General features: G+C 37.6%; 2 protein-coding genes across 3 annotated transcripts in view; one reads left to right on the top strand and one right to left on the bottom strand.

Moving 5' to 3' along the window:
- PROZ (protein Z, vitamin K dependent plasma glycoprotein) overlaps nucleotides 1-2,151 on the top strand; it is a 73,299-nt gene extending 71,148 nt beyond the window's left edge. Inside the window, exon 8 of the mRNA XM_063459713.1 lies at nucleotides 1,081-2,151. Coding sequence (XP_063315783.1) covers nucleotides 1,081-1,625 — 545 coding nt within the window. The 3' untranslated portion in view covers nucleotides 1,626-2,151. The remainder of the gene's footprint in view (nucleotides 1-1,080) is intronic.
- A 1,614-nt stretch (nucleotides 2,152-3,765) lies between these two features.
- PCID2 (PCI domain containing 2) lies at nucleotides 3,766-25,656 on the bottom strand. 2 transcript variants are annotated; one of them, XM_063459698.1, is made up of 15 exons: nucleotides 25,606-25,656; nucleotides 24,706-24,775; nucleotides 22,655-22,744; nucleotides 20,635-20,708; nucleotides 19,537-19,602; nucleotides 16,330-16,371; nucleotides 16,162-16,216; nucleotides 15,482-15,585; nucleotides 13,431-13,506; nucleotides 13,197-13,338; nucleotides 12,692-12,792; nucleotides 6,828-6,901; nucleotides 6,487-6,612; nucleotides 5,679-5,802; nucleotides 3,766-3,992 (listed from the first exon to the last, which is right to left on the bottom strand). In XM_063459698.1, the coding sequence occupies exons 2-15, from the start codon at nucleotides 24,739-24,741 to the stop codon at nucleotides 3,903-3,905; spliced, it is 1,200 nt and encodes a 399-aa protein (XP_063315768.1). In that variant the 5' UTR covers nucleotides 24,742-24,775; nucleotides 25,606-25,656; the 3' UTR covers nucleotides 3,766-3,902. The 2 variants fall into 2 exon arrangements, with proteins under 2 accessions (XP_063315768.1, XP_063315776.1); XM_063459706.1 differs by lacking the exon at nucleotides 25,606-25,656 and adding an exon at nucleotides 25,050-25,117.
- Nucleotides 25,657-26,455: the final 799 nt, after the last annotated feature.

The following is a 26,455-nucleotide window of genomic DNA, read 5'->3' as shown; positions in this document are numbered from 1 at the left end:
TCATTGGACAATAACCAGCACTAACAAGACATGTCCTTTTCAGCCCTTCCGAAATATTTATCCAAAGTTCAGTAAATGCAAGATTGTATTTTAACAATCAATAATGTGCATGAAATAAAAATGCATTTTATGACACAGTGCTTTCCCTTAGCGTAAGAGATTATACAATTTGTATAATTTTACAATTAATGTAAATAGTACAGATAATACAAATATTAGGGAGTGTGTGTATGTGGGAGTAGAGGTAACTGGGGTAAAGATCCCCTCCAATGTAGCTTTTTAAAATCATGTTTACTGTTAAAGGACAGCTGTCACATCACAAAATATTTTTTAAATAATAATGCTTCATCACAAATTGAATGGTGTGCTGGGAATAAGAGGCTGCCCACCTCCCATATGTCATTTGGTTCATATGCTGATGCATTTTTCTTTGCTGGTTAGAGATCGGTCTTGTTCGAAAAAAATTATGCAAATCCTCATTTGTCCAAAGTTCATGTATTTATTTTTGTTTATCCTCCCGAATACATTAATGGGAAGAATAATCCTGTAAAACTGGTCCACTAAGGAACCGCTAAGGCTAGAATTTGGATTGGACAGACCATGCTTTCAAATTCCGTACTGCATCGTGTGTGATGTCACTAAAAACCCTAATGCATTATGAGACTAACACTGTGAGAGTAGGGTCTCAAATTCCAGGGCAGCAACAGGTCACGTTCCATGTCACTGCCTGCTAAGGATTAGTGGTTGTTACACTCCCAGTTGGAGTCAATATTTATATCTGCCATTACTAAATCAGAGAGGCTGGGGGAACACAAACACTGTGATTCTCTCTCCTGGTTCATTTTCCAGCATATCACTGAAAGAAAGAGCCAGATTTAGGTCCCAGCCATCTTCTGCAGACTGGGACAAGTATTCCTATAATACCTGCCTTACTGTTATGTATGTGCTCTCTACATAAAGGTAAAAAGAACCCTAACATTTTGTTATGAGTTTTCTGGGAACGGTGTCAAAAAAAAAAAAAAAAAAAGCTTGGTTTGCATTCATATACTTTCTTTTAATCTAAAAATACTTTTCTAACAGGTGCAGGGATTGGACCACTTGAAAAAGGAAAACAGCTCATTAGTGTGATGGATCATCAAGTACATTTGCGTTACGAAAAAAAGACAGGAGATAATGACCTAGCTCTCCTTAAACTACAAGTAAATATTAAATACAACAAGCATGTCCTTCCCATTTGTCTTCCTCAAAAGGACTTTGCAGAGAATGTGTTGTTACCAAGTAAATCTGGTATACATAGCATCTTTAATTTCCCGGATGATGATTTTTATGGCCTGGTTCCTTTTAAGTTTCCTGCAACACAAACTAACAAGGAAACCTGTGAATCTGCACTTAACATGACCCAAACTAATAGAATGTTTTGCAGCATTTCATCCAACACAATGGACTCTGAGATTGCTGGTGGTGGCTATGCTGCTGCTAAGTACAGAGATACATGGTTCCTAACAGGGATCATGCGAGGTGGTAATGTGACAACCTTGTCCCAGAATGTGTTTTCATTCACCAAAATCTCCAGATATATTCTGTGGCTGAATGACATTCTCAGTGAAAGTATCAGTATATTGTAGCATAACAAACATTTATTTTGTGAAAATATAATATTGAATAAGTGTAGTGACAAAATTAGATCAAGCTGCTACCACCTGTGTTTCCCCATCCTTAACACAAAATAACATGCAAATAGAATACACTAATTGAGTGGTCACACAACCCACACAAGTGAGTATGGTGGAGCACTAAGACACACTTACCCCTAATATAAAGGGGGGGAAGATTTAAAGTTGTTCCTATAAAAGGAAAAAATATAGTGCAATACATTTAATGATATATACACTGGTATGAAGGGTTTGTGACCCCCTTTATAGGCACAAATACTCTCTAGAGCCAGGTTACAAGGGATTTATACCAGGTGAGCAGTCTGGGATTTTTAGGTCACATATTTTCATTTTTCAGCCTGCACTAGGAGTTTTCTTTTTTCTCGATTTATATCTCCTCTGCAAGATCATCAATTGGAAGAGGGACAGTGTCACCAAAGTACACACATGCTAGTGTAACCTGAGCCTATACTTATTCAGATATATACACACATACACACACACACATACCATGGTATATATAAATACATAATATATATATATACACACACACATACATATATATTTATACATATATACACACATAATGGAAATGATTTATAACTGGGAAGGCAACAATGAAATGCATGCTAACAAATAGTATGTTAAAATGGAATAAAACGGTATTCTTTGCTGGTTAATAAAGATGGTTTTGTAAGAGCACTCTACATTTTTTATATCCGGTATTCAACAAATGGAATTTAAATAAACAATTATTTACAGCTTGTTTTCTGTTGCCATAAATACAATAGTAATGTAAACACTTATTCACAAATAAGCCATGAATTATTCGATTTTAATGGTAAACAAGAATTAGTGAAAATGTATTATTCCTCCAGCTCCCACAAGGAGGCTTTATTAATGCTATAATATGTATGTAGGCTTTCAAGCTTGTAAAACATTTGCCAGTTCTTATTCTAATATTTAATTGCTAGTTTATGGAATGCTGTATTTTCTTTCCTATTTCAGCTGTAACACTTCAACTGGTGTCATTGCTGAGTGCAAATTACGTAGCAAACTCACTTTATTAATTACAGCTTTCTATAAAGAACAGGAACAATATAGTGTCAGGAATACAAGCATGCAATCCTTACACTATAGTGTTTAACTATTTATACACGGCCCCCCTCAGATTTGAAAAGGTTTTAAACGTATCTTTTCTCCCACGCTGCACCAGTCTTACTGTGGCTGGCCCACCTCTGTGGCGGAGAAGATCAATCTTGATGATTAATTCTAATCCAATGCTTTCCCATAAGAAAGCCTTAGGAGGCTTTCTTGCACGTGTGGCAAAATTCAACGCTGCGCTAAACAACATTTCCCATAGAGATACATTGAATCAATTAAGCACCCCTAGTGACCATCTGGGTTACTGCCACTAGAGGTGTTCCTGGGCAGCAATGTAAAAGGCAGTGTTTACACTGAAAATCCTGCAGGGACAGGGTACTAAACTACATTACGCTAACGCTGTAATGGTTCTGGCGACTATAGTGTCCCTTTAAATCTCTAGCAGGTAAAAAAAAAATATATATATATATGATTTATCATTATTCATTCAATCCTTTAATAAAAAATACTATTTCTTACAGTCCATACAGCTTGCCATCTGAGACAAGTAATGCCCTGCTTATTAAGTATTAGAAGCTTTGTGGCCAGCTGTTACAAAATGACTGGAGTAAAATGACATCTTGATATAGGATCTAATTGACCAGATTCTTGGGATTGTTCAGCCATTGGCTCTTAAGGGGTTATGGGTGCTTAGTCCTGAATGTGATACATTTAAAAGCTGTATTTTATTACTTAAACTGTCTCTGTCTTACTTACTTTGCTCCTATTGTTTCCTCGTATCTTCCTCTTTTAAAATCCACTTTTAAAATATACTTTAAGAGAGTTATGCACGCTAAAAACACATATTACATTTCAAATCACTGTAACCAAAATCAATGCAACATTTTACTTGGTGTGTTTAGTGATCTTATCCCAGAATAATTAAGTCACATTTAATGCATCTTAGTGAAACTGAATGAATCATAGTGAAAGTTTGGAAATGCTCCACATAATATAAAAATACATCCAATTGTATAATAAAAAAAAAATACTTTATTTAACACACATCCAAAAGATTGACAAATGATGCTTATTTGTGAGCTGGTTCAAACTGCTGAAAGGTTGTGTGGTAGAAAATTCCATCACTGAACGAATACACATCATCAACTAGCAGACTGTCGATAACGGTGGGAAAGGGTTCTGTTTGCTGACCACAAGTTTTTGATGTTGATGAGATATGTACCCTTTAATGTGACCCTAAAAAAATTGAAAACAATTGTTCATAATTTAAAATACTCCCATTAGAACTACCATTGCTATTACACCTCCTACACCACCCCGATACAAACCCTCCTTCATCCTAAATGTTAAAGTTCAATAGATATTTAAAACTACATGCCAAAAATTTTTTTTAATACATTGACAGGCTGTGTAATCGAAAATAAAACAAACTGCAGAGAGTTTAAACATTTTAGCATAACCTGTATCTAACTTAGGCCTTCACTTAATAAACCTTTAAAATGATTTAATACTGTTAGAAAAGTTTTCAAGTGATCTACAAAAAAATCTACAAAAGTTACGATTAAAGTGTATGTGGATTTCTGCAGATAAACCATTTGGAAGTTTTTCTAATAGTGTTGAATCATTTAGAAAGCTTATTGAATCAAAGCCTTACTTTGCTTTTAGTTTATGCTAGAATTCCTGTAACAGTATGACAATTCCTAAATCTGTCTCTGTCAACCTCACAAGGAGTTCACACCAGTGAGTTAATTACATATGATAATTGTTTTCCCTGGGGGGGGGGAGGAGTTCCTTTAACCCCTTAAGGACACATGACGTGTGACATGTCATGATTAACTTTTATTCCAGAAATTTGGTCCTTAACCCCTTAAGGACCAAACTTCTGGAATAAAAGGGAATCATGACATGTCACACATGTCATGTGTCCTTAAGGGGTTAAGGGGATAAAAATAAAAATAAAATAAGATTCATATTTTTTTCCCCAATGAAAGCAGTATACATGAAATAATAGTATGGGCAACTATGGGAACAGTGGAAAATGACAATATACATCACCAAGTTAAACTCAACCAGAATCCTCCACACTATATCTACACTAATCCAAAATGAAAGACTTTTTGCAGAAACACACCTGGCAGCAAGCAAATAATTTGTCTTTCCTTTTGCATGGTGCTGTACCTGTAGCAGTAGTGACCAGAACATCGTTTGAACTCGGGATCGATCGATATTGATTTTTTTTAGAGCCGATACCGATAATCGGTGAACTTTCAGGGCGACAGCCGATAACTTACCGATATTCTGTACATTTACCATTTTGAAAAAATAAACGATTTCTACACAAATCTACTGCTAACTGAACATGTTTATTAATTATTTATTTTTTTGCACTTTTTTTTTTAATTGAGGTTTATGCACAAAATATACATGCTAGTCAGAATTGATGTTGTGTGTGTAGTGGATGCAGTGTGTGTGTGTTTGTGTAGTGTGTGTCTATAGTGAATGCAGTGAGTGTGTTGTGTGTAAATAATGAATGCAGAGTGTGTGTTTGTGTAGTGTGTGTATAATGAATGCAGTGTGTTTGTTTGTGTAGTGTGTGTATAATTAATGCAGTGTGTTTGTTTAATGTGTAAATAATGAATGCAGTGTGTATGTTTGTGTAGTGTGTGTGTATAGTGAATGCAGTGAGTGTTTGTGTAGTGTGTAAATAATGAATGCAGTGTTTGTGTAATGTGTAAATAATGACTGCAGAGTGTCTGTTTGTGTAGTGTGTGTGTGTATAGTGAATGCAGTGAGTGTTTGTGTAGTGTGTGTGTATAGTGAATGCAGAGTGTGTGTTTGTGTAGTGTGTGTATAGTGAAGCAATATTAACATATCAAAAACCATGTAAAACAGCAGAGAATAAAATAAAATATAGTTACATACCATATAAATTAGATTAGCTATAATACACTGCACTTCGTCAAGATCCACGTCTTCCACCTTCATAAATTTTAGGGCAATCAAAAATGCATCTAGGGAAAGTTGGTGGGTTTTCAGTAGCAAATACCTGTAAAGCATACCAATATAATGCTAAGTATACTCGCTAATCAAATCACTGTATATAAGTATACATTTTAAGTTACTTGTTAAGTACTCCCAATCTGCTCGTTTATGTAATGTTTGTTTATTCCAAGTTCAAATGAGGTTAAAGCACTGTTAACTTAGCTTGCACTAGGTAAAATACTGATCCAATCTTCTAGCCTTTACACATAACTTTAGCTAGGGTTAGTCTTATTCACTTTACATTTTAACCTCATACCCACTATGCGTCCGATCCTACTGCTTCTCTAGTATTTCCTTTTCCATTGAAATGTGTACTCTAAACTATTCAAGCACTATTTATTTTCACACAACACTCCTTCATTCAACCACGTTTTCATATCTAGAAATGTTTACATATCTCTCTGTTTAACTGTATCTATTTTTCAGCCTTTGCTCCCATGCTTTTATCTCCGTTTGATTATTTTTCCAAGTACATTAAAATCATGTTTAAGTTTACTTGCCTATCCCATTGTGGTTGGAGGTAAAATACATAGAGGCTCCCCTAACTTATGCAAGACACTGGTTATTGTTCATGACATTAGGTCCTACCTACTGTTGTAAAATAAGGATGGAAGATTTGATCTTGAAGCAGTTTGTTCTACAACCAACCTCATGGTATTTGTTTACCATGCATACGTTCTTAACTTACACTTTCTTAAAAAGATTCCTGTATGTGATGATTTTAAGTTTCTCGAGAATCAAAGAGATGCCGCACCGAATGAAGAATGTCTCTTGTTTGGCCAAAGTCTCTGTCAGTAAGAGAAGATTGCCTTCACTGCAAGAGACGGAAAGCACAAAATCCCAAAGATTACCTATTTGGTGACACAAACCAACCAGCTTTGGGCATATGACGCTTTAAAAAAATTAAGAAAATGTTATGTGTGGAAATTCACCAAGCTATACATTAAGCAAATCACAGTTCTGAGACTGTGGAATTTATTATCTTGAATATAGTTCATTATTTTCAAATAGATATTGAATTAGAAATACCTGACAGACTTTGTAACTTCTGCAAATTGCATCAGGTCATACTTTTTCAAAAGCTGAATAGATGGCATGTGACCCTGTGGATGGAGACAGGTTAAGCTATAAGATTCAAGTTCTGAGAGACAAAATAAATCAAAATGCAAACACCATGGACTACTTCCCTGATAAAAATGAATGTGATATAAAGAAAAAGAGGGATACATTATTTTTTCAATGACGATGTACCTAAGGCATGCACAAGAATATGTGCTTGGGTACTGCAGCTACAAGGTAGCGAAAATGACCTATTTCGGTTGTAAAACATGGCTCGACAGATTACTGATTAAGCCACTGTCTCATTTGCTGGTCTAATTAAGTGGCCAATTTAGAGTTGAACTGTTTTATTATCAGAATACAACCTTAAAGGGACACTATAGTCCGCACAGCTTAATGTAGTTGTTATGGTGAGTATAATCATTCCCTGCCAACATTTTCATGTAAACACTGCCTTTCCAGAGAAAAGAAAAATGTTTACATTGCCCCCTAGGGACACCTCCAGTTGCCACTCCTCAGATGAACAATGGGGGAGCTTTCTGAGGCTGTGCTACAGTGTGCAGCACTGCCATTCAGTGTCTCCACCCTCTGCATGGAGACACTGAACTTTCCTCATAGAGATGCATTTATTCAATTCAATTCTATGAGGAGGTGGTGATTGGCCAAGCCGGCATTAGGACCCACCCCTGTCACCATGTCAATTTCAGCCAATCCAATGCTTTCCTTGCGGAAAAGCATTGGATGGGCTGAAATCCTAAATTCTGATGGTGTCAACAAGAAGCGGATCGGGGCAGAGCCTGCACGCTGGACCTGTGCGGCCCTTGAAGTTAAGTTCTCTTACTTTTTAAGGGGGCAAGTCACCTAAAGGTGGTTTTAACACTATAGGGCCAGGAATAAATGTTTGTGTTTCTGACCCTATAGTGTTCCTTTAAAAAAATAAAAAAAATAAAAATTTAATTAGAGAAAAAAACAACATGATTTCTACACAACAAGTGCAACAAAAGGAAAATAATTTAAAGTAGACGCACTAATTAGTCCTGACCGTTTAATGCACAATATGTCTAGGATTTCGATACAGTTTTAGAAGTTATAGAACAAATATTTTATAAAGTGAATTATGGCTTTAAAGATAACACTTTGCAGAATTTGGCTTGCTGGCATGGCATAGCATATCTGAACAGCGTCAAGCATTGGCACTATTTTCAAACCTAACACGAACCCTAACCATACTCCTAACACAAAATTTAATGCAACCCTAACCCTACCTTGGAGGGTTTCCCTCTGCTGTCAGCACTGGCAACTGCAGAGGGATTTTCCAAATTACAGAGTGCTCTCATGCTGCAGCTTCTCAATGTTGTCCCTGCCAAACACACAGTGATTGGTGCTGGACAGCAGGCACAGCCCACCACTGACCACTGTCGGCATGTTCTTTTCAGGAACCATGGGTCTCCCTTTGTGTGGAGCAAGATTGGAATATTCCAGGATTCTGAGATAATCACAACTGAACAATCACTTTTTTCGCATTGATTCAAAGGTCTGTGTGCACTGTACACAATTCATCTACCAATCTGGGGCCACTAAAACAGATATAGGGGAGCTTCAGGTATCAATTGATACCTGGGGCTCCTTGGTACTAAGAGGGATTTAACCCTGCTGGCAACCTTATGTCATGACAGTCTACGGCGTCCCTGGTCATTAAAGCCATGCACTGTCTGATGGCACAGATCCCGTATGCGGTCCTTAAGCAAAGTTCAATTTCAGTTAAGCTAATTTACTCACAATTCTTCAGTCAAAGGAGTCCAACAGAATAGCAAAATAGAGACATCAACGGCAAATGAGAACTGAGATCCAGTGCAAAAAAGACCATATACAGTTGCAAGAAAAAGTATGTGAACCCTTTGGAATTATATGGATTTCTGCAAAAATTGGTCATAACATGTGATCTGATCATCATCTAAGTCACAACAATAGACAATCACAGTCTGCTTAACCCCTTAAGGACTGAGCCAAATGTACACGTTGTGAACAGAACAAAACGTAAACAAAACCTGGCATTTGCGCTATATGTCTGTCCAACCGTAATTCACCTCTTTCATATTAAATGCACTCCCCCTATTATATATAATTTTATTCAGGGGAAACAGGGCTTTCATTTAATATCAAATATTTAGCTATGAAACATAATTTAATATGAAAAAATGGGAGAAAATAAGCAATTTTGTTATTTTTTTTAGTTCTACATGACATTTTAACTGCCAATGTCATAATACTGTTTGCTTTTACTGCAATAAAATACACATTTTTGTATTCAGCAAAGTCTCACGTGTAAAACAGTACCCCCTATGTACATTTGTTACATTTGAAATTGAAATTCGCCAGATTGGTTACGTTGCCTTTGAGACTGTATAGTAGCCCAGGAATTAAATTTACACCCATAATGGCATAGCATTTGCAATAGTAGACAACTCAAGGTATTGCAAATGGGGTATGTCCAGTCTTTTTTAGTAGCCATTTGGTCACAAATACTTGCCAAAGTTAGCGTTAGTATTTGTTTGTGTGAAAAATGCAAAAAACGCCAATTTTGGCAGGTGTTTGTGACTAAGTGGCTACTCAAAAAGACTGGACATACCCCATTTGCAATACCTTGGGTTGTCTACTATTGCAAATGGTATGCCATCATAGGGGTAATTTTCATTCTTGGGCTACCATAGGGTCACAAAGGCAACGTAAGCAATCTGGAAAATTTTAATGTGAAAAAAATGAAACACAAGCCTTATATTTGATGCTGTAACTTTTGAAAACACAATAAAACCTGTACATGAGGGGTACTGTTGTACTCAGGAGACCTCGCTGAACACAAATATTTGTGTTTCAAAACAGTAAAAAGTATCACAGCAATAATATCGTCCGTGTAAGTGCTGTTTGTGCGTAAAAAATGCAAAAAAACGTCACTTTTACTGGCGATATCATCGTTGTAATACATTTTACTGTTTTGAAACATTAATATTTGTGCTCAGCGAAGTCTCCTGAGTAAAACATTACCCCCCCATGTACAGGTTTTATGGTGTCTTGGAAAGTTATAGGGTTAAATATAGTGCTAGCAAATTAAATTCCCTATACTTTCGGCATGGGTTGTCAGGCAGGTCCCGCTAATTGTAATTAATTAAGATACCTAATTATGTAAAAATATTACATAAATATATGTGTAGAATTAATATATGTATGTATATATATATATATATATATATATATATATATATATATACACGTATGTGTATATATATTCATATATATATTTTTTTAAAAATATTTTTATTTATATAAAAGGTGTATATATATAGTGATATATACGTATATATTTATGTATATAGATATATATATATATATATATATTATTTCGTTCTACGTGTATTTTGATATAAATATATATATATTAATATCAAAATACAGTTATAACGAAATAACACACTTCTATATATTATTTAATTATTTATTTTTAATTATTTTTTTAATTTTATTTTTTAACGTATTTACATATTTTTTTATATTATATATAAATATATATATATATAAAACAATAATTATATATATTATATATATATTTAATCAGTATCAGTCTACGTGTAATTTGATATTAATATATATATATATATAATTACATATATTAATAGTAAAATACACCTAGACAGTGTATGTGTGTTTGTGTGTATATAAATACTTAGATCATATATATATATATATATATATATATATATATATATATATATATATATATATATATATTATATATATATATATATATATGATCTAAGTATATATATATGATCTAAGTATATTATTATTATTATTATTATTTTTACACTTATTATACTTTATTTTATTTTATTTCCAGCCAGCAGGGGCATCATTACAGTTAGTCCCCCTGCTGGCAATGCCTCAGCCAGCTAACCCGGCCATGTGATTGACCTCACTCTCACATGGCCGGGGGGGCCCCCAGGAGTGAGGATCTGCTGCGGGGGGCTCCCTGGGAGTCCCCCCAACCGCGATCGCCGGCGTGGGATCGCCGGCGACCGGGTAAGTAAGAAAAAAAACGGCGGCTTTAGAGCCGCTTAAAATAGGGCGTAATAGTACGCCCTCCGGTCTTAAAGGGTTAAACTAATAACACACAAAGAATGAAATGTTGCCATGTTTTTATTGAACACACCATGTAAACATTCACAGTGCAGGTGGAAAAAGTATGTGAACCCTTGGATTTAATAACTGGTTGAACCTCCTTAGGCAGCAATAACTTCAACCAAATGTTTCCTGTAGTTGCAGATCAGACGTGCACAACGGTCAGGGGTAATTCTTTACCATTCCTCTTTACAGAACTGTTTCAGTTCAGCAATATTCTTGGGATGTCTGGTGTGAATCGCTTTCTTGAGGTCATGCCACAGCATCTCAATCAGGTTGAGGTCATGACTCTAACTGGGCCACTTCAGAAGGCATATTTTCTTCTGTTTAAGCCATTCTGTTGATTTACTTCTATGCTTTGGGTCATTGTCCTGTTGCAACACCCATCTTCTGTTGAGCTTCAGCTGGTAGACAGATGGCCTGAAGTTCTCAATGTCTTGATAAACTTGGGAATGCCTTTTTCCTTCGATGATAGCAATCCGTCCAGGCCCTGACGCAGCAAAGCAGCCCCAAACCATGATGCCCCCACCACCATACTTCACAGTTGGGATGAGGTTTTGATGTTGGTGTGCTGTGCCTCTTTTTCGCCACACATAGTGTTGTGTGTTTCTTCCAAACAACTCAACTTTGGTTTCATCTGTCCACAGAATATTTTGCCAGTACTGCTGTGGAACATCCAGGTGCTCTTGTGCAAACTGTAAACGTGCAGCAATGTTTTGTTTGGACAGCAGTGGCTTCCTCTGTGGTATCCTCCCATTAAATCCATTCTTGTTTAGTGTTTTATGTATTGTAGATTCGCTAACAGGGATGTTAGCATTTGCCAGTGACTTTTGTAAGTCTTTAGCTGATACTTTAGGATTTTTCTTCACCTCATTGAGCAGTCTGCGCTGTGCTCTTGCAGTCATCTTTACAGGACGGCAACTCCTAAGGAGAGTAGCAGCAGTGCTGAACTTTCTCCATTTATAGACAATTTGTCTTACCGTGGACTGATGAACAGCAAGGATTTTGGAGATACTTTTATAACCCTTTCCGGCTTCATGCAAGTCAACAATTCTTAATCGTAGGTCTTCTGAGAGTTCTTTTGTGCGAGGCATCATTCACATCAGGCAATGCTTCTTGTGAAAAGCAAACCCAGAACTGGTGTGTGTTTTTTATAGGACAGGGCAACTGTAACCAACACCTCCAATCTCATCTCATTGATTGGACTCCAGTTGGCTGACATCTCACTCCAATTAGCTCTTGGAGATGTCATTAGTCTAGGGGTTCACATACTTTTTCCACCTGCACTGTGAATGTTTACATGGTGTGTTCAATAAAAACATGGCAACATTTCATTCTTTGTGTGTTATTAGTTTAAGCAGACTGTGATTGTCTATTGTTGTGACTTAGATGATGATCAGATCACATTTTATGACCAATTTGTGCAGAAATCCATATCATTCCAAAGGGTTCACATACTTTTTCTTGCAACTGTGAATATGAATAAAGGCACATGGCAAAGGTGGGAACGAGAATAATCAATAAGATACAAACGCCAAAAGCAATGTGGTGCTCTTGGTTTGGTCCTTAGACTGCCTATTTTGATATTCCAAACAAAATGGAAAATAAGCAAGTGATAATTCAATTGTTTTAAATTAACCATGATATATCTGTTAACGTACCAGCAGCATTTTTACTGGCAATAAGTAAATCAGAATCATTCTTTTATTCTTTTGACTTAATTGATGGCAGTTAAGAAAGGCAAAGGACAGGTATTCCTCAGCTAGAGAGAGAAAATAAAAATAAAATAGAATTATATAAAATATGACACAGTAAATACTCAACAGAATCTAAATAGACTTCTAATAACCTTATAGAGTAACAGTATCTTCATATACCAGCAGCTCAGTCCTACCCTTGTCACTTAATTGCATGCATCCAAGCATAAACCAATCCATGGCTTGCAGTATAGATGGTTGTAGTACATGTCTATGTTGTATGATGCACTAAACTGAATCTCAATCCTGAGCCTGGTTAAAAGTGTCTTACAGACTTTTATAAAACAAAGTACTGCACAGAAGACATCACAAAATGGAAACACTCTCGGACAGAGCCTTAGACTAAAATACACATTACAGCAAAATAATAATGTATAACCTTGTCATTTTTAGGCGTTGACTCACATACCTTTCTTAAAATCACTATCAAACATAGCTTTGCGGCCAACATAGTACTTATAAGTAACCCGCTGTGCCATGGTGTATTCATCTCTAAAATTGGAACTGTCGATCGCTCGAATTAAAGGTTTGCATAAGTGAAGTTTGTTGATCTGTTAACAATGCAAAGAAATAAAAAATAGTTGAGAGGAAACTTAGCAATTACCATAGACAAATAGACCCACTGCGCCTTCTGAAAGCATACCTTGAAGTAAATCTTGAAAAGCTGGTTTACCAGAAACAGCATACCCCATTTTTTAGAATCATCAAAAGCAGCACGTCTGCAACAACATGAGATATTTCATTAGGTGATAGAAAGGTATGCAGAAAGAATATATATTTTAAAAGATTAATCAATTAATTATTCTGAAAGACTGCTTTGAATCAAGGTTAATGGTGGGGTGAACAAAAAACAAACACACCAATATATATATATATATATTTGTATATATTTTTACATTTCCATATCAAGAAAACACATAGGATTCACATAATGGCAGCACAGTTGACAAGCACTCTCTTTCAGAAAAGGCACATCTCTTTGTGGCTGGCCCCGCCTTCTTGGCTGAGATCATAGAAAAGCATTGGGAGGCTATTGCGCATGCGCTGCAAAATGCTGTGACAATTAGCATTTCCTCATAGAGATCCATTGAATAAATATAACCATATAAGGAAAGTTCAACACATTTATGCAGAGCCATTGGAGGTGTTGAACGAGCTGCTGCAGTGTTTAGATTAAAATGCCTGCAGGGACATACTATAAACATCAGAACAAATACATTAAGCTGTAGTTGTTCTGGTGACTATAGTGTCCCTTTAATAAGACATTTACCATTACACCCCAATACGGTTTGGTTTTTGGGTTTTTTAAAGGGGAAATTATAACAATATTCCACTTTTCTTTAGTTTCCTATACCAGGGCTTGACAAATTTGATTTGAATCTAGGAGCCAGCTGAAAAGGTTTTTTTAAACAAACAAAGCTGTACCTGCAGACTTTTCAATGTAAACAATGCCTTTTCAGCTAAAAGCTACTAGCACTGATGAGGAAGCACATCTAGTAGTAGATAAGCTGCTACTAGAGGTGCTTCCTACATTCAGCATCTCCACGTTCTGCATGTAGGCACTGAATGTTCCCTAAAGAGAAGAGGAGATGATAATTGGAGCTGTGTTTTGCCTCTTAATACTTTCCTATGGGAAAGCATTGGATTAGCAAAGATCATCAAGATTGATTATCACAGCCATGGAGGCGAGACCAGAAAGAAAGGCGAGTAAAAACACCTTTCTTATGCGATCGGAAGGGGTATGGTCACCTAAACAGACACACACACTCACACACATTTTAACACTCAATCAAATATTATTTTTGTTATATATTCTTTTCTTATTTAAGTCCACCCAGCCTTACCTTTGGGAGAGCTGGAGTGAATCCTTTCCCTGGGGTCCATTGGGGCTGCTCTGATCATTTTCCAGCTCTTCTTGCTTTGCAGAGCAAGAAGAGCAGGACAATTACAGTTCCATCCAGATATCCATGCTTTTGCAAAGCTGTGCATAAGAAACACACCTGGGGTGGTGATCAACTTGAATGTGGTCACTTTGATTGTGGCCCTAATAAATACTGGCCAAATCGATTGCCACAAACAAATTGGCCATTTCCATAAGCCTGGCAGCAAGCATTAAGCTAACACGGCAGCATGGCATAGATGGGCAACATTTGTAAAATGCTGAAGAATATGTTGGCACTAGATAAATGCTAATTATAATTAACATTTTACATAAACATTAGGAGCTGAGTGAGAGGTTAGGAAATAAATAGTACAATAAGGCTTTGGAAACAGTGTGGTATTGGAGTAACAGGGTAAATGGTTAAAGATTAGGAAATAACAAAATAATTGCCAGTCAGAAAATTGGTGTGCACATTAAACATAAATCCCATAAAACAATACAAAACCATGCCCAGCATTCAGATTCTAAATGTTGCTTAAGGAGAAAAATCTGTTCATTACAGCTATTCATTTTGATTTCAAGAGAAAACAACATATTTACCTGATTACATTTTTTGCAGTATATGAACTATACATAATACTAGGAATGCTTTTTATGCAAAGCCTCACAGCATAAGTCATTCAACTGTGCATGGCATCAGACATTTGTCATAATTTATAACCTAGTACACTTAGACTGAAAAGTACATTTTATTTAAGTTTTACTGAAAGAAAAGAAAAAAAAAAATAACACCAAACAAAAACAAAACTCACGTATCACTGGCACATACTCTGAAGCAACTCATCAAAAGCTCTGCAGCTTTCTCCAGCATATCCCCAAGTTTGCCTTTCCCTTTCTTGGCAAGCTGCTGATCAGCCTATAGAGAGAAATTAAATAGTGTTAAACACACTGGATATACCATTCTGGGTTTATACTGAAAGCGCCATATCCCCATATATGTCACACTAAAGGTATTGCATACTCCCACCAACACGTAACCCTATTTTCTTTTATTATAGGTCCACTTTACGTTATAGCAACATCCCCTTAGGCAAAGACAGGGTGGGAGGCAGAGAGCATAGCTTGCAACATAATCGACTCAATGTGCAAAGTGGTTATAGTGCTTGAAGTGTTCTAAATGATATTCCAAAAAAAGCTATACATTTGCTAGTGATTATGCTAGTACAACAGATAGCTGAAATAAGATGCAATATCATTTAACATTCATGTGTGTGTACTGTGACAGGTACACTTTAAGGTAAAATTAAGTACATCACACACACACTAGTAAAATTGTTGTTAAAAGTACATTCCAGGTGAATTCATAAATAACAAATATTATTATTACAATTCTGCCAACAGTGGTCATTAACAATAATAAAGTTAAATGTCACATGTACCTTTTCAATTGCATGTTTTAGAATACAAAGTTAAGTTTTGCTACATTACTTACACTGTTAGCAAAGATCCGCAAGTCAAGTGTGATTGCATACATTACAGGCAGGGCCCTGAAACATCATACAAAAAGAAGAATACAACGGTTAAAGACAGGATGAAGAGTAGAACTGCCTTATACATGTTCTTACATGCCGTATACAGCTTCCATTTGCGTGGCACTCACCAATTTTCTTCTTTATGAGCCTGGAATGTTTTCAAAAATGATGTGTTGTGATAAGGAAATATAAACAAATATAAAAATTCCGCCAACTGTAATATTTAGCATTTATTTCTTTTTCTCCCGTTTTCATTTAATGGTTCTCATTTTATGAACTTCAAATGGTTGAAAGGCTTTGGTATTGAACATGTCACGAATCGAACCTGCAACTCTGACACACTGTAGCTGGAGCTTTAAACTATGATTTATTTTACCAGCCAGTTAAAGCGGCACTGTCATGCCGAACTTACCTTTCCTCAATCTCTTCCTCTTCTCCCCCTCTCTCAGGATCTGTTCTTCTTTTCTTCCTGTCTTCTTTAGTTTTCTTTAAAATCATAAGAAAGTAGGGACTCTTTGCCTTATGGAGGATTCCTCCGCTTGACCAGCTCTGACCAGCGGAGGAGCAAAGTGTGCTTCATTTCCGATGGTCAGAGCAATTTTCCCATGATCCTTACCTTTCCTCCCTGTTCCCACGATGCTTCCTGTCATTTTAGCCGAAACTGCCGAATTTCGTTCTAACTGAATGAGAACAGTATGGGGGGATTTCAAGTCATCCAATCACAGTGCTCTGTGTCATTTTACACAGCGTGGGAAAGTTCTTTGGAATTTGGGTGAAGATGGATTATTTTTTTTTGCGCTCGTGTTTTTTATTTTATTTTAAGTTCGACGGGTATAATGGATTTTTATTTGGCCTTTTTTGGGGCTGAAAAATGAAGATTGGGGGGGTTATTTGATTTAGGCCCCCACCCGCCGCCCAGGGGTGGGGGCCGGAGGACAGTAGGTGTCCCCCCCCCTCATTATCATTATGGCCCCCACCCGCCGCCCAGGGGTGGGAGCCGGAGGGGGGGGGGGGACAGTAGGACCCCCCCCTCATTATCATTATGGCCCCCACCCGCCGCTCAAGGGTGGGGGCCGGGGGGGGGGGAGGACAGTAGGTTACCCCCCACTCGTAATCTTTATGGCCCCCACCCGCCGCCCAGGGGTGGGGGCCAGAGAGGGGGAGGACAGTAGGTCCCCCCCCCTCGTTATATTTATGGCCCCCACCCGCCGCCCAGAGGTGGAGGCCAGGGGGGGAGGAGGACAGTAGGTCCCCCCCCCCCCCATTATCATTATGGCCCCCACCCGCCGCCCAGGGATGGGGGCCGGAGAGGGGGAGGACAGTAGGTCCCCCCCTCGTTATCTTTATGGCCCCCACCCGCCGCCCAGGAATGGTGGCTGGGGGAGGACAGTAGGTGTCCCCCCCCTCATTATCATTATGGCCCCCAAAAACCGCGCAGGGGTGGAGTCGGGGGGGGGGGAAGACAGTAGGTCCCCCCCCCCTCATTACCGTTATGGCCCCCACCCGCCACCATGGGGTGGGGGCGGGCCATTGTAATTTATGGCCCCCACCCGCCGCGCAGGGGTAGCGGCTGGATAGTAGGGATTTTATTTTACAGTGAGCAGCCACTGGCTGCTCACTGTTTAGTAGACATGCCCCTACTCGCGGTATAGCGAGTAGGGGCATTGGGGAGATTATAATCTCCCTTGTGCTATTATGGGGGTCATATTGACCCCCATAGACTGAGGGGGGGACCTGGGGGGCTTATGAAGTGGTGGGGAGCACTGCTCCCTGCCGCTTCTATCTTTACATAATACAAGGAAGGAGCTGCAAGTCGGTAGCTCCCTCCTTGTAACAAACTGAGCGAACAAACGAACACTGATATTCGGTATTTGTTTGTTCGTCTGATTTTTCTATTCATTCATTAATTCGTCTGTCTGATGAATGAATGAATAGATGAAATTCCCGTTCACATGTCCAGGTGTTTCACTGGGCATGTGCGGGAATCTCAGTGCTATCTAGTGTGGGCAGATGACGTGTCCCACAGGGACTTCACCTACCCACACAAAGATGGCGGCGCCCTGAATAAAGATCGGGGCAGAAAATAAAGATTAATAAATAGGTCATCTGGGGGGCTTAGGGGCATTTGGGGGTGACTACGGGGTCAATTGGATGTAGTGGAGGCGGGAGGGGGGTTAAAAAAAAAAAAAAAACGGGATTCGGCATGACAGTGCCGCTTTAATGAGCAAAGTAATCAAAAGTTATCTCTAGGGAACTGCTGTAAAGGTTTTGTAATATACAAACAGTTCTTGAAATGGCTAGATGGCTGGATCATAATGTTAATATGAAGGTACATTTTGTTAACTCAAAATTTAGATCAGGGCATGACAAATTTGCTTTCAATCCGGGAGCCACCGGAAGTGCTTTATGGGTGTGCAGTGGTTCTTTAAATTCACCTACTTTTTATGGGGAGCATGATTTTTGCTATTTTTTTTTTGCAATTGGCAGATTGTAAATAAAGTTACATTTCAGTTGCTAAGTTAATTTATTCACAATCCATCAGTCAAAGAAGGGCAAACAGCAGACAGTATGGACTGAGCAGAAGAACATTGAAACACCCAGGCACTGGCATAAGGAAAAAAATAAAATTAATAAAATTAAGGTGAGTGGCAATGGGGCAGTGTAATGATTAAAATACAAAGAACATAAGGAAAGGAAAACTAATAGAAAACATTAGAGCATGTACCACTTTAACAAAGTATCCTGCTTTCTTACTTTATAAACATGAAGATTTGAAGAGAAATATTTCCTTTTATCAAGCCTTTGGATGTCAGACAGCTAGGATGATGCTCTTTCTACCTGCTTTGTGGCTAGCTACTCATATGAGGAGCATTGCTATGCATGCACCTAGCCTCCCATTGGCTTGGCCAGGAGATCATCACTATTGATAATGTCTCAGAGATGGAGTGGAGCCCCTGCTGGATTAGAAGCAAGTATCTACTTTATGTTTACAGGTACAGTGAGGAAATTGAGACACAGTACAGGTAACAACACTACAGTGTTATAAATAAACATTGTCCCTATAATAATTTTGACATGCCAGAATTCGTCACCATGAAGCTCCAAGGCATAAGCATGTGAAAAATATAACTAATGATAATAATATATTAAATGCATAGTAATGCAAATAATTGACAATTTTACCTGGCTCGTATTTTTTTCCTTGGTATGTCCTTTAAGAGACAAGCACAGACTGAACTAAAGCTTTAATCTAGCACAGTAAGTATAATTTTCCCATCAATGTAACTTGTATTTAATATTGATTTGGTATCCAGTTTGTACACAGAAAAGGATATTGAACGACAACGGTCTGGCATTTGTATGCTTCAATAAAATCATGATTGGAGACAGCATAAGTGCATCTTGAAAGGAAAAAATAAATCACATGTTATAATGGAATTAATCATGTAGTCAACTGTAACACTAAATTAGACATAATTAACATTTATTTATGTTGAAAGATTACTTATTTTTTGTGTATTAGGGTGCTTGAAGTGTTCCTTTGAATAGCACAGTGTGATAAAATGCTGCAGCATGCCTCCCTCATTGAATTAAGGTGTACTTTAGAAGTATATATTGTTTTCGTATGTGAAACAATGGTGTGCAATGTTGTAAAAGTAAAGCACAAACCATGGATACCAACTGCACAGTCCTGTTAATGGCTACACTTTTAAAACTTTTTTTTAAAAAACTTTTTGACGTGCTTAATCCCAAATGTGTGAGCAAATAAACAAAGGAGTAATGGCAATACCAATACATTTTCTTGTGGGCAGACAGGCTCCCTGTGAAATACACGAGTGCCGAAACAAAAACTCAGAAAGCAGTGCCTGCCTTACTGCACTACCTAAATAAACATTTTTGTCTACAAAACCTTCCACCAAGCAGAGCATCTCCAAGATTAAACTCTGCAATATGAAATCTAGTTATATAGAAAGGCATAATAACTTCTTTGAGGAACAAGCTATAAATAAAATTTAAATTACAATTTAGATTAATCTGCGCACCTTCATGTGATTTGTACCATACCCAACCTAAATGTGCTTTCTTATAGCTTTCCCTGACAAAGCTCATAACTGCTCCTGTGCAGTTGTTTGAATTTAATTCACTTTTAAAAAAAAAGCTGTGCCACAAAAATAAATAATTCTATAATTTGTTTGCAAAAGCTTTATGTATAGTTGCAGGAATGAGCTGGTTTGTCTAACGTTTTCAGTAGTACTACACTTTTAATTTAGAAGCTGTGTGACTGTGAACAATCTTCCGCTTTAAACACTTCGAAGGGCATACATGCATTAAATTCAAAATTATTTCCACCATTCAAATTACAGAAACTATGTATCCCTTCTACAAACACAGTCAAAGTATTTATAACAATACTATTTTAAAAACATATTTACCTTAAGTGAGCTGCGAACATTTCATCATAAGGGGGTTCCAACACGTGCTGGCACTTCTCCTCTGGTGCAGATAGCTAACAAACAGAACAAGTTAAAAAAAAAAAGGAAACTATGAGAGACATTAAATATTAAGGCACAAATAAACCCCTATACATGTTCTATAGCAAAGACTGCATGATACAGAAGACAAATGGTGTTATAAACAAATATCTATGGCACTGTGATGTCCCATCAGACAACATAAGGCTCTACACCAATGTGGCTTTTTCTATTTTTTTTTTTATAAATCTGATTTTTATTCGCAAAAGACATTTGACAAAAGACAATTTACACATTTTATTTTCTCTCCCCTGCAAGTCATGTACCCAAGTTTTTGTGATTGCCAGAATTTTGCCAATAAACCTGATCACAGTACACAAAGATAAATATAGAATAATAGCTAGGCTAATGATGGTTCAAGGCCTGCACAAGTACAAATACAGGGGCACATAAAGGTCTCAGTCAAGAAATATTTAAAATTGATTTTAGAGCAATGTAAAGAATAAAAACTCAAGTTTGGTGCCTCTAACTCAATAAATACTAAAAAAAAAAAAAAAGATGAAACCACAAAATTAAAAGAAAACCAAAAGCAAGAAACCCAGAAGAATGGGTTGATTGTGATTAAAGATATTGAATGGATATTTGGATTTATTCATACACAATAAAACTTAAAGGAACACTAAAGTGTAAAGAATACAAACATGTATTACGGACACTACAGGTCTAATAGTTAGTTTAGGCAGCAAGCCCCCTTTGCCCTGGTTAAAAATGGGATTTACATACTTTTTTGGAGTTAGGCACACATCTCTTTGTGACTGGCCCTGCCTCATTGACTGAGATTATAGAGAAGCATTGAGAGGCTATTGCGCATGTGCTGCAATATGCTGCGACAATCAGCATCTCCTCATAGAGAAGCACTGAATCAATGCATCTCTATAAGAAACATTTAAAACCTCAATGCAGAGCGTGGAGACACTGAATGACAGTGCTGCAGTATTTACATTAAAATGCCTGCAGGGACATACTATACACATAAGAAAAAATTACATTAAGCTGTAGTCGTTCTAGCGACTATAGCGTTCCTTTAAATAAGCACTATAGCGTTAGAAATACATAACTGTATTCCTAACACTACAGTGACCCTCTGTCTCTTGCTTCATGATCCACCCCCCACCTTTTTACGCCTACCAGCTTATTAGTCTCCTCATGTGACGTCACGCCAATGGGGAAACCTAATGCGCAGTGAACACCTTGCAGCAATTAGAGCTTCCCCAATGGAAAGCACTGATTCAATGCTTTCCTAGTAAGATTTTGAACATGTTAGATGTCCACATGCCAAGCGTGAAGACGTCCAATGTTGTAAGGAGTTAAAAGGACACTAGTCACCAAAACAACTTTAGCATAGTGAAGCAGTTTTCGTGTACAGATCATGCCTCTAAAGTTTCACTGTTCAATTCACTGCCATTTAGGAGTTAAAGCACTTTGCTTATGCAGCCAAAGCCACACCTCCACGCATGTGTCTTACACAACCAATCTATACACTTCCTGTAAAGAGTCCTCTAATGTTTATACTTCCTTTATTGCAAATTCTGTTTCATTTAGTTATTTGAACAAGATTTCTGGGCTGGCTAATATCAATTCTGTGCATATTGGAAAATTGCGATCAGAATGCATGCGACTGGCATCAAGTGGTAGCATGACCCCCTCAGTTTCAGCCATGTCCTCCTCCGGAAGCCGGAGCGAAGTCATCGGAGGAGGATGGGGCTGAGAGGAGAATTTGGCCTCTGCAGTAGGACAGAGGTAAGTTGATGATTCACTTTATTTTGTTAAAGTTGCAGGAGTGGCAGAATCAGAAGGGTTATTTTATCTAAATGTTTGTTTACTTAAAACACCGTTTTTTGATTGGAGTAACCTTTTAAGTCATATAACAAACAACATGCAAAATTATGCACTTGCAATAATCATAATCAGCTTTTCATACCTGTAGCTTAGGATTTGCAACATGAGGATGTCTGAATGAAACCAGGTCTCCACAATCAAATCCATTTTTTGAATCTATTGCTTCTTGCACCTACATCAGCCCATTAAAATAAACAAAAAATAGTTACTGACACTACATATGTGTGTACACAGTATAAAGTTATTTTAATCAGCTATTCAAAATAGAACTATACATAACAAGATTGTTTTCCTGAACAGAATGCAGTTGAATGACATCTGTTAAGGGGCTAGATCGATTTTCTCTCTGATCTTTCAATGTGTTGAATTAGATTTGCTATTAATTGTATACCTAAACTGATCAGCCACAACATTAAAACCAACTACCTGATATTATGTAGGTCCCCTCTTGCTGCCAAAACAGCTCTGATGCATTGAGGCACGGACTGCACAAGATCTCTGAATATGCGGTGTGGTATCTGGAACCAAGACATTAGGAGCAGATCCTTCTAAGTTCCGCAAGTTACGAGGTTGGTTCTCCATGGATTGGATTTGTTGTTCCAGTACATCCAACAGATTCTCAATCTGATTGAGAATTTGGAGATTTGAAGGCCAAGGAAACACCTTCAACTCTTTGTCATATTCCTAAAAACAAGCCTTAACAATGTTTGCAGTGTGGCAGGGTGCATCACTCTGCTGAATGAATCCACTGCCTTCAGGTCACACCATGAAGGGGTGTACATGTTCTGCAACAACCAATAGGTAGGTGGTACATGTCAAAGTATCAGCCACATCAAGTCAGGACCCAAGGTTTCCCAGCAGAACAACTCCGGCCTGCCTTCTTCACAATGTGCATCCTGTTGTCATCTCTTGCCTAGGTAAAGGACGCACATGAACCCAGCCATTCACCTGATCTAAAAGAAAATTAGATTCACCAAGCTAGGCAACCTTCTTCAATTGCTCCATGGTCCAGTTCTGATGCTCATGTCCCCATTGAAGGCACTTTTCAGTGGTGAACAGGGGTCATCATGGGAACTTTGAACAGACTACCACAACACAGCACCATACGCAGCAAACTGCAATGCACTGTGTATTTTGACACCTTTCTATCATAGCCAACATTAAGTTTCTCAGCAATTTAAGCTACGGTAGCTCTTCTGTGTGATCAGACCTGATGGGCTAACCTTCACTCTCCACATTCAATAATGCACCTTGGAAGCCTATGGCAATGATGCCGGTTCCACTTCCTTGCACCAATAACTACTGTATACCAGGAACAACACACAAGAATTGCAATTTTGGAGATGCTCTGACCCAATCGTCTAGCCCCCCCTATTTGACTTTTTTCAAAGTCACTCAGATCTTTTCTCTTGTCCATTTTTCCTGCTTCCAATACATGAAATTCAAGAACTGGCTGTTCAGTTACTGCCCATCCCTTTACAGGAGCCATTGTAACAATATAATCAATGTTATTTACTTCACCTGTCAGTGGTTTTAATGTTGTGACTGACCAATGCAAAAAGAAATGCAGGAGCAATGAACAATTTGTGTCACGTTTACTACACACATATATGTATGTTTTTTGTTTTTTTTTATTGAGAATACTCAACAAATTATGGGTGTTATTTTCAACCTAGATATGCAAGAAAACGAATTTCAAAACAAGATAAATTGGTATGTGAACCAACCAGACAATCGCAGCTTTCACAAGTATCATGTACCTCAAGTTTTTGACCTACGTGAAATACTGTGCAGGTTATATTAACTGTATAAATGCAATAGATAAATACAAATTAGTTTTTAGGAATGTCTTGGTCTTAAAAATGGTCATGTTACATTTGCGGCTGATCTAGACTGGCAGGTATAGCTTCTACTCTGCTTCTTTCGTATTTACAGACAAAGCAAATAGGTAGTGGCAGGAGCAGAATGATTGGTGTCAGCTCTTAAAGGAATAGGTTCAATATAAAATGCACTAAAAGCTGCACTAATCTCACTCTCTACCAAGGACTGAACTAGAACCTTCTCATATTTTTCGCTTATTCTGCAAACATGCATTGTTGTGCTGTGCTAACTTAATTACATAAAACACAGTACCAGCTGTAAATACTGATTGATTGAAATGTGGGCCATCGCTCCTTCTCCAGGCTGGAAGAAAGCTTGGATCCTGTAGGGAAAAAACAAAAAAAACTTTAATGTATGCATAGACTTATTGCTTATGGTATATACCAAAATACCCACTGCCAAAATGCAGTTTTTTTTGTTTGTTTTTTTACAGAATTTACAAAAAACTAAAAAAAAAAATAGAAACACATTTTTATTTGCAATCATCCTTTTTATTTTAATTTGTGGTATGTAATTTGGCAGTCCTGAATGAAGGGTGAAATGCATTGATATTCACGCACATTAAGATTAAAGAGTACCAGTTGTGCTCACTGTACCTGGGATTAATAAAATTGTTCTGACGCAAATGACCGGTCAGCTTTTTTCCCCTAGCAGTTAATTTCCAATAGCTATTAGATAAAGAGAAGCTGAATTCAGTGCAAATAATTCCTGCCTGTGTATTTAGAATTAATTTCCACAATCTAGGTGTGCAAAATAAGTTACTTTTTTTGGTTAATATTATAATGAAAATCACAGAATGATATAATAAAAGGAAGTTATATCAAGCAACACAAACATAAAAGAATGCTCTGAAGCATATACAACCATACAATTCACCTGTGGCTTTTAAATCAAAATATTATTTGACCTTAGAGTGCAAGCTCACTGTCAGACCCTGAGTGCAATTTGCACATATTTGTAAAAGAGCTTACTGGCAATTTCTCAGCTCCCATCAAATCAATATGATATCAGTTTTGATTTATCTAAAATAACCATAAACACACAGGGTGTAAATTGTATAAAAAAATTAAGTTACATTACATGTTAGACTTCTTAATATACACTTTCCCATTAAACTGTATATTATCACCCACAGTACCCACGCGTGTTTACCTCTACTGTAGGAGAGGCTTCCTGTGCATCACTGGACCGGAGCAGGTCAACATGTGACCCGGAAATAGTAACGGTACCTAATGCCTGAAAAAAAAGACCTTTACAAAAAAAATTTAAATACTCGATTTTTTATTATTTATTTTTAATGCATGCAGTACGATCCTTTGTAGACTTTCATAATTCACTAGTATGAAGGGAAACCCACAAAACAAAATTGTTGCCCTTATTAAACATGGCCGCTCTGTGGTTTTTATAATGCTACTTCAGCAACACGCTTTTACCATAGCGACCAACGCTGTATCAGTTGCCTTGTGCGTAATCTTAGAGTCCAGCCCCCCTTTCAATAACTTTATTAACACGGAACACAGTCTACATTTTATAAACAAAAGCATTTGACTGTAAATTGTTGTTGTTTTTATGATAGCGAAATAATTACAGTATAGCCAAACAGCTTTGCTTTCCAACTCTCTGTGTGGCATTGATAAAGCTTTTATATCTACACACCAACTGTACATTTGAAAAGCATTAAAGCACCACCTGAATAGTATATCACCATTCACTTTATTAATACAGGCTTAAAGTGCAGTAACCATTATATTTATATATTTATATACAATGTTAGATATGGCCGCCCTTTCTCAGTGATCTCTCAGCTCTGGGGGTCGAGCTGTGAGGGAGCCTGGCTGGCTGAGCATGATGAGGGAGGCAGTACTCCGCAGCTGTGACAATGGTCAGTCAGGGTAGCGTACTGCGCTGCGTGCTATGTTGGCGCTATGCATGGCTGTACACATGGTGAGAGCTGGGAAGCTGTAGCACTGTCGGTAGGTAGTTGTCATGGCGGTAGGTGGGT

This window comes from Pelobates fuscus, chromosome 1, assembly GCF_036172605.1.
Source record: "Pelobates fuscus isolate aPelFus1 chromosome 1, aPelFus1.pri, whole genome shotgun sequence".
Taxonomy (NCBI): domain Eukaryota; kingdom Metazoa; phylum Chordata; class Amphibia; order Anura; family Pelobatidae; genus Pelobates; species Pelobates fuscus.
The sequence above is the reverse complement of the archived record's forward strand: the minus strand, read 5'-3'. Positions and strand labels throughout refer to the sequence as shown.

Excerpts from the sequence above, each read along its gene's own strand:
- PCID2 (XM_063459698.1), bottom strand. The coding sequence starts at position 24,741 with ATGGCCCACATTTCAATCAATCAGTATTTACAGCTG. Across the intron at positions 19,603-20,634 it reads ATGTTCGCAGCTCACTTAAG|ATGCACTTATGCTGTCTCCA; the intron begins GTAAATATGTTT and ends TTTCCTTTCAAG. Across the intron at positions 13,507-15,481 it reads AGAGTATGTGCCAGTGATAC|ACGTGCTGCTTTTGATGATT; the intron begins GTGAGTTTTGTT and ends ATGTTGTTGCAG.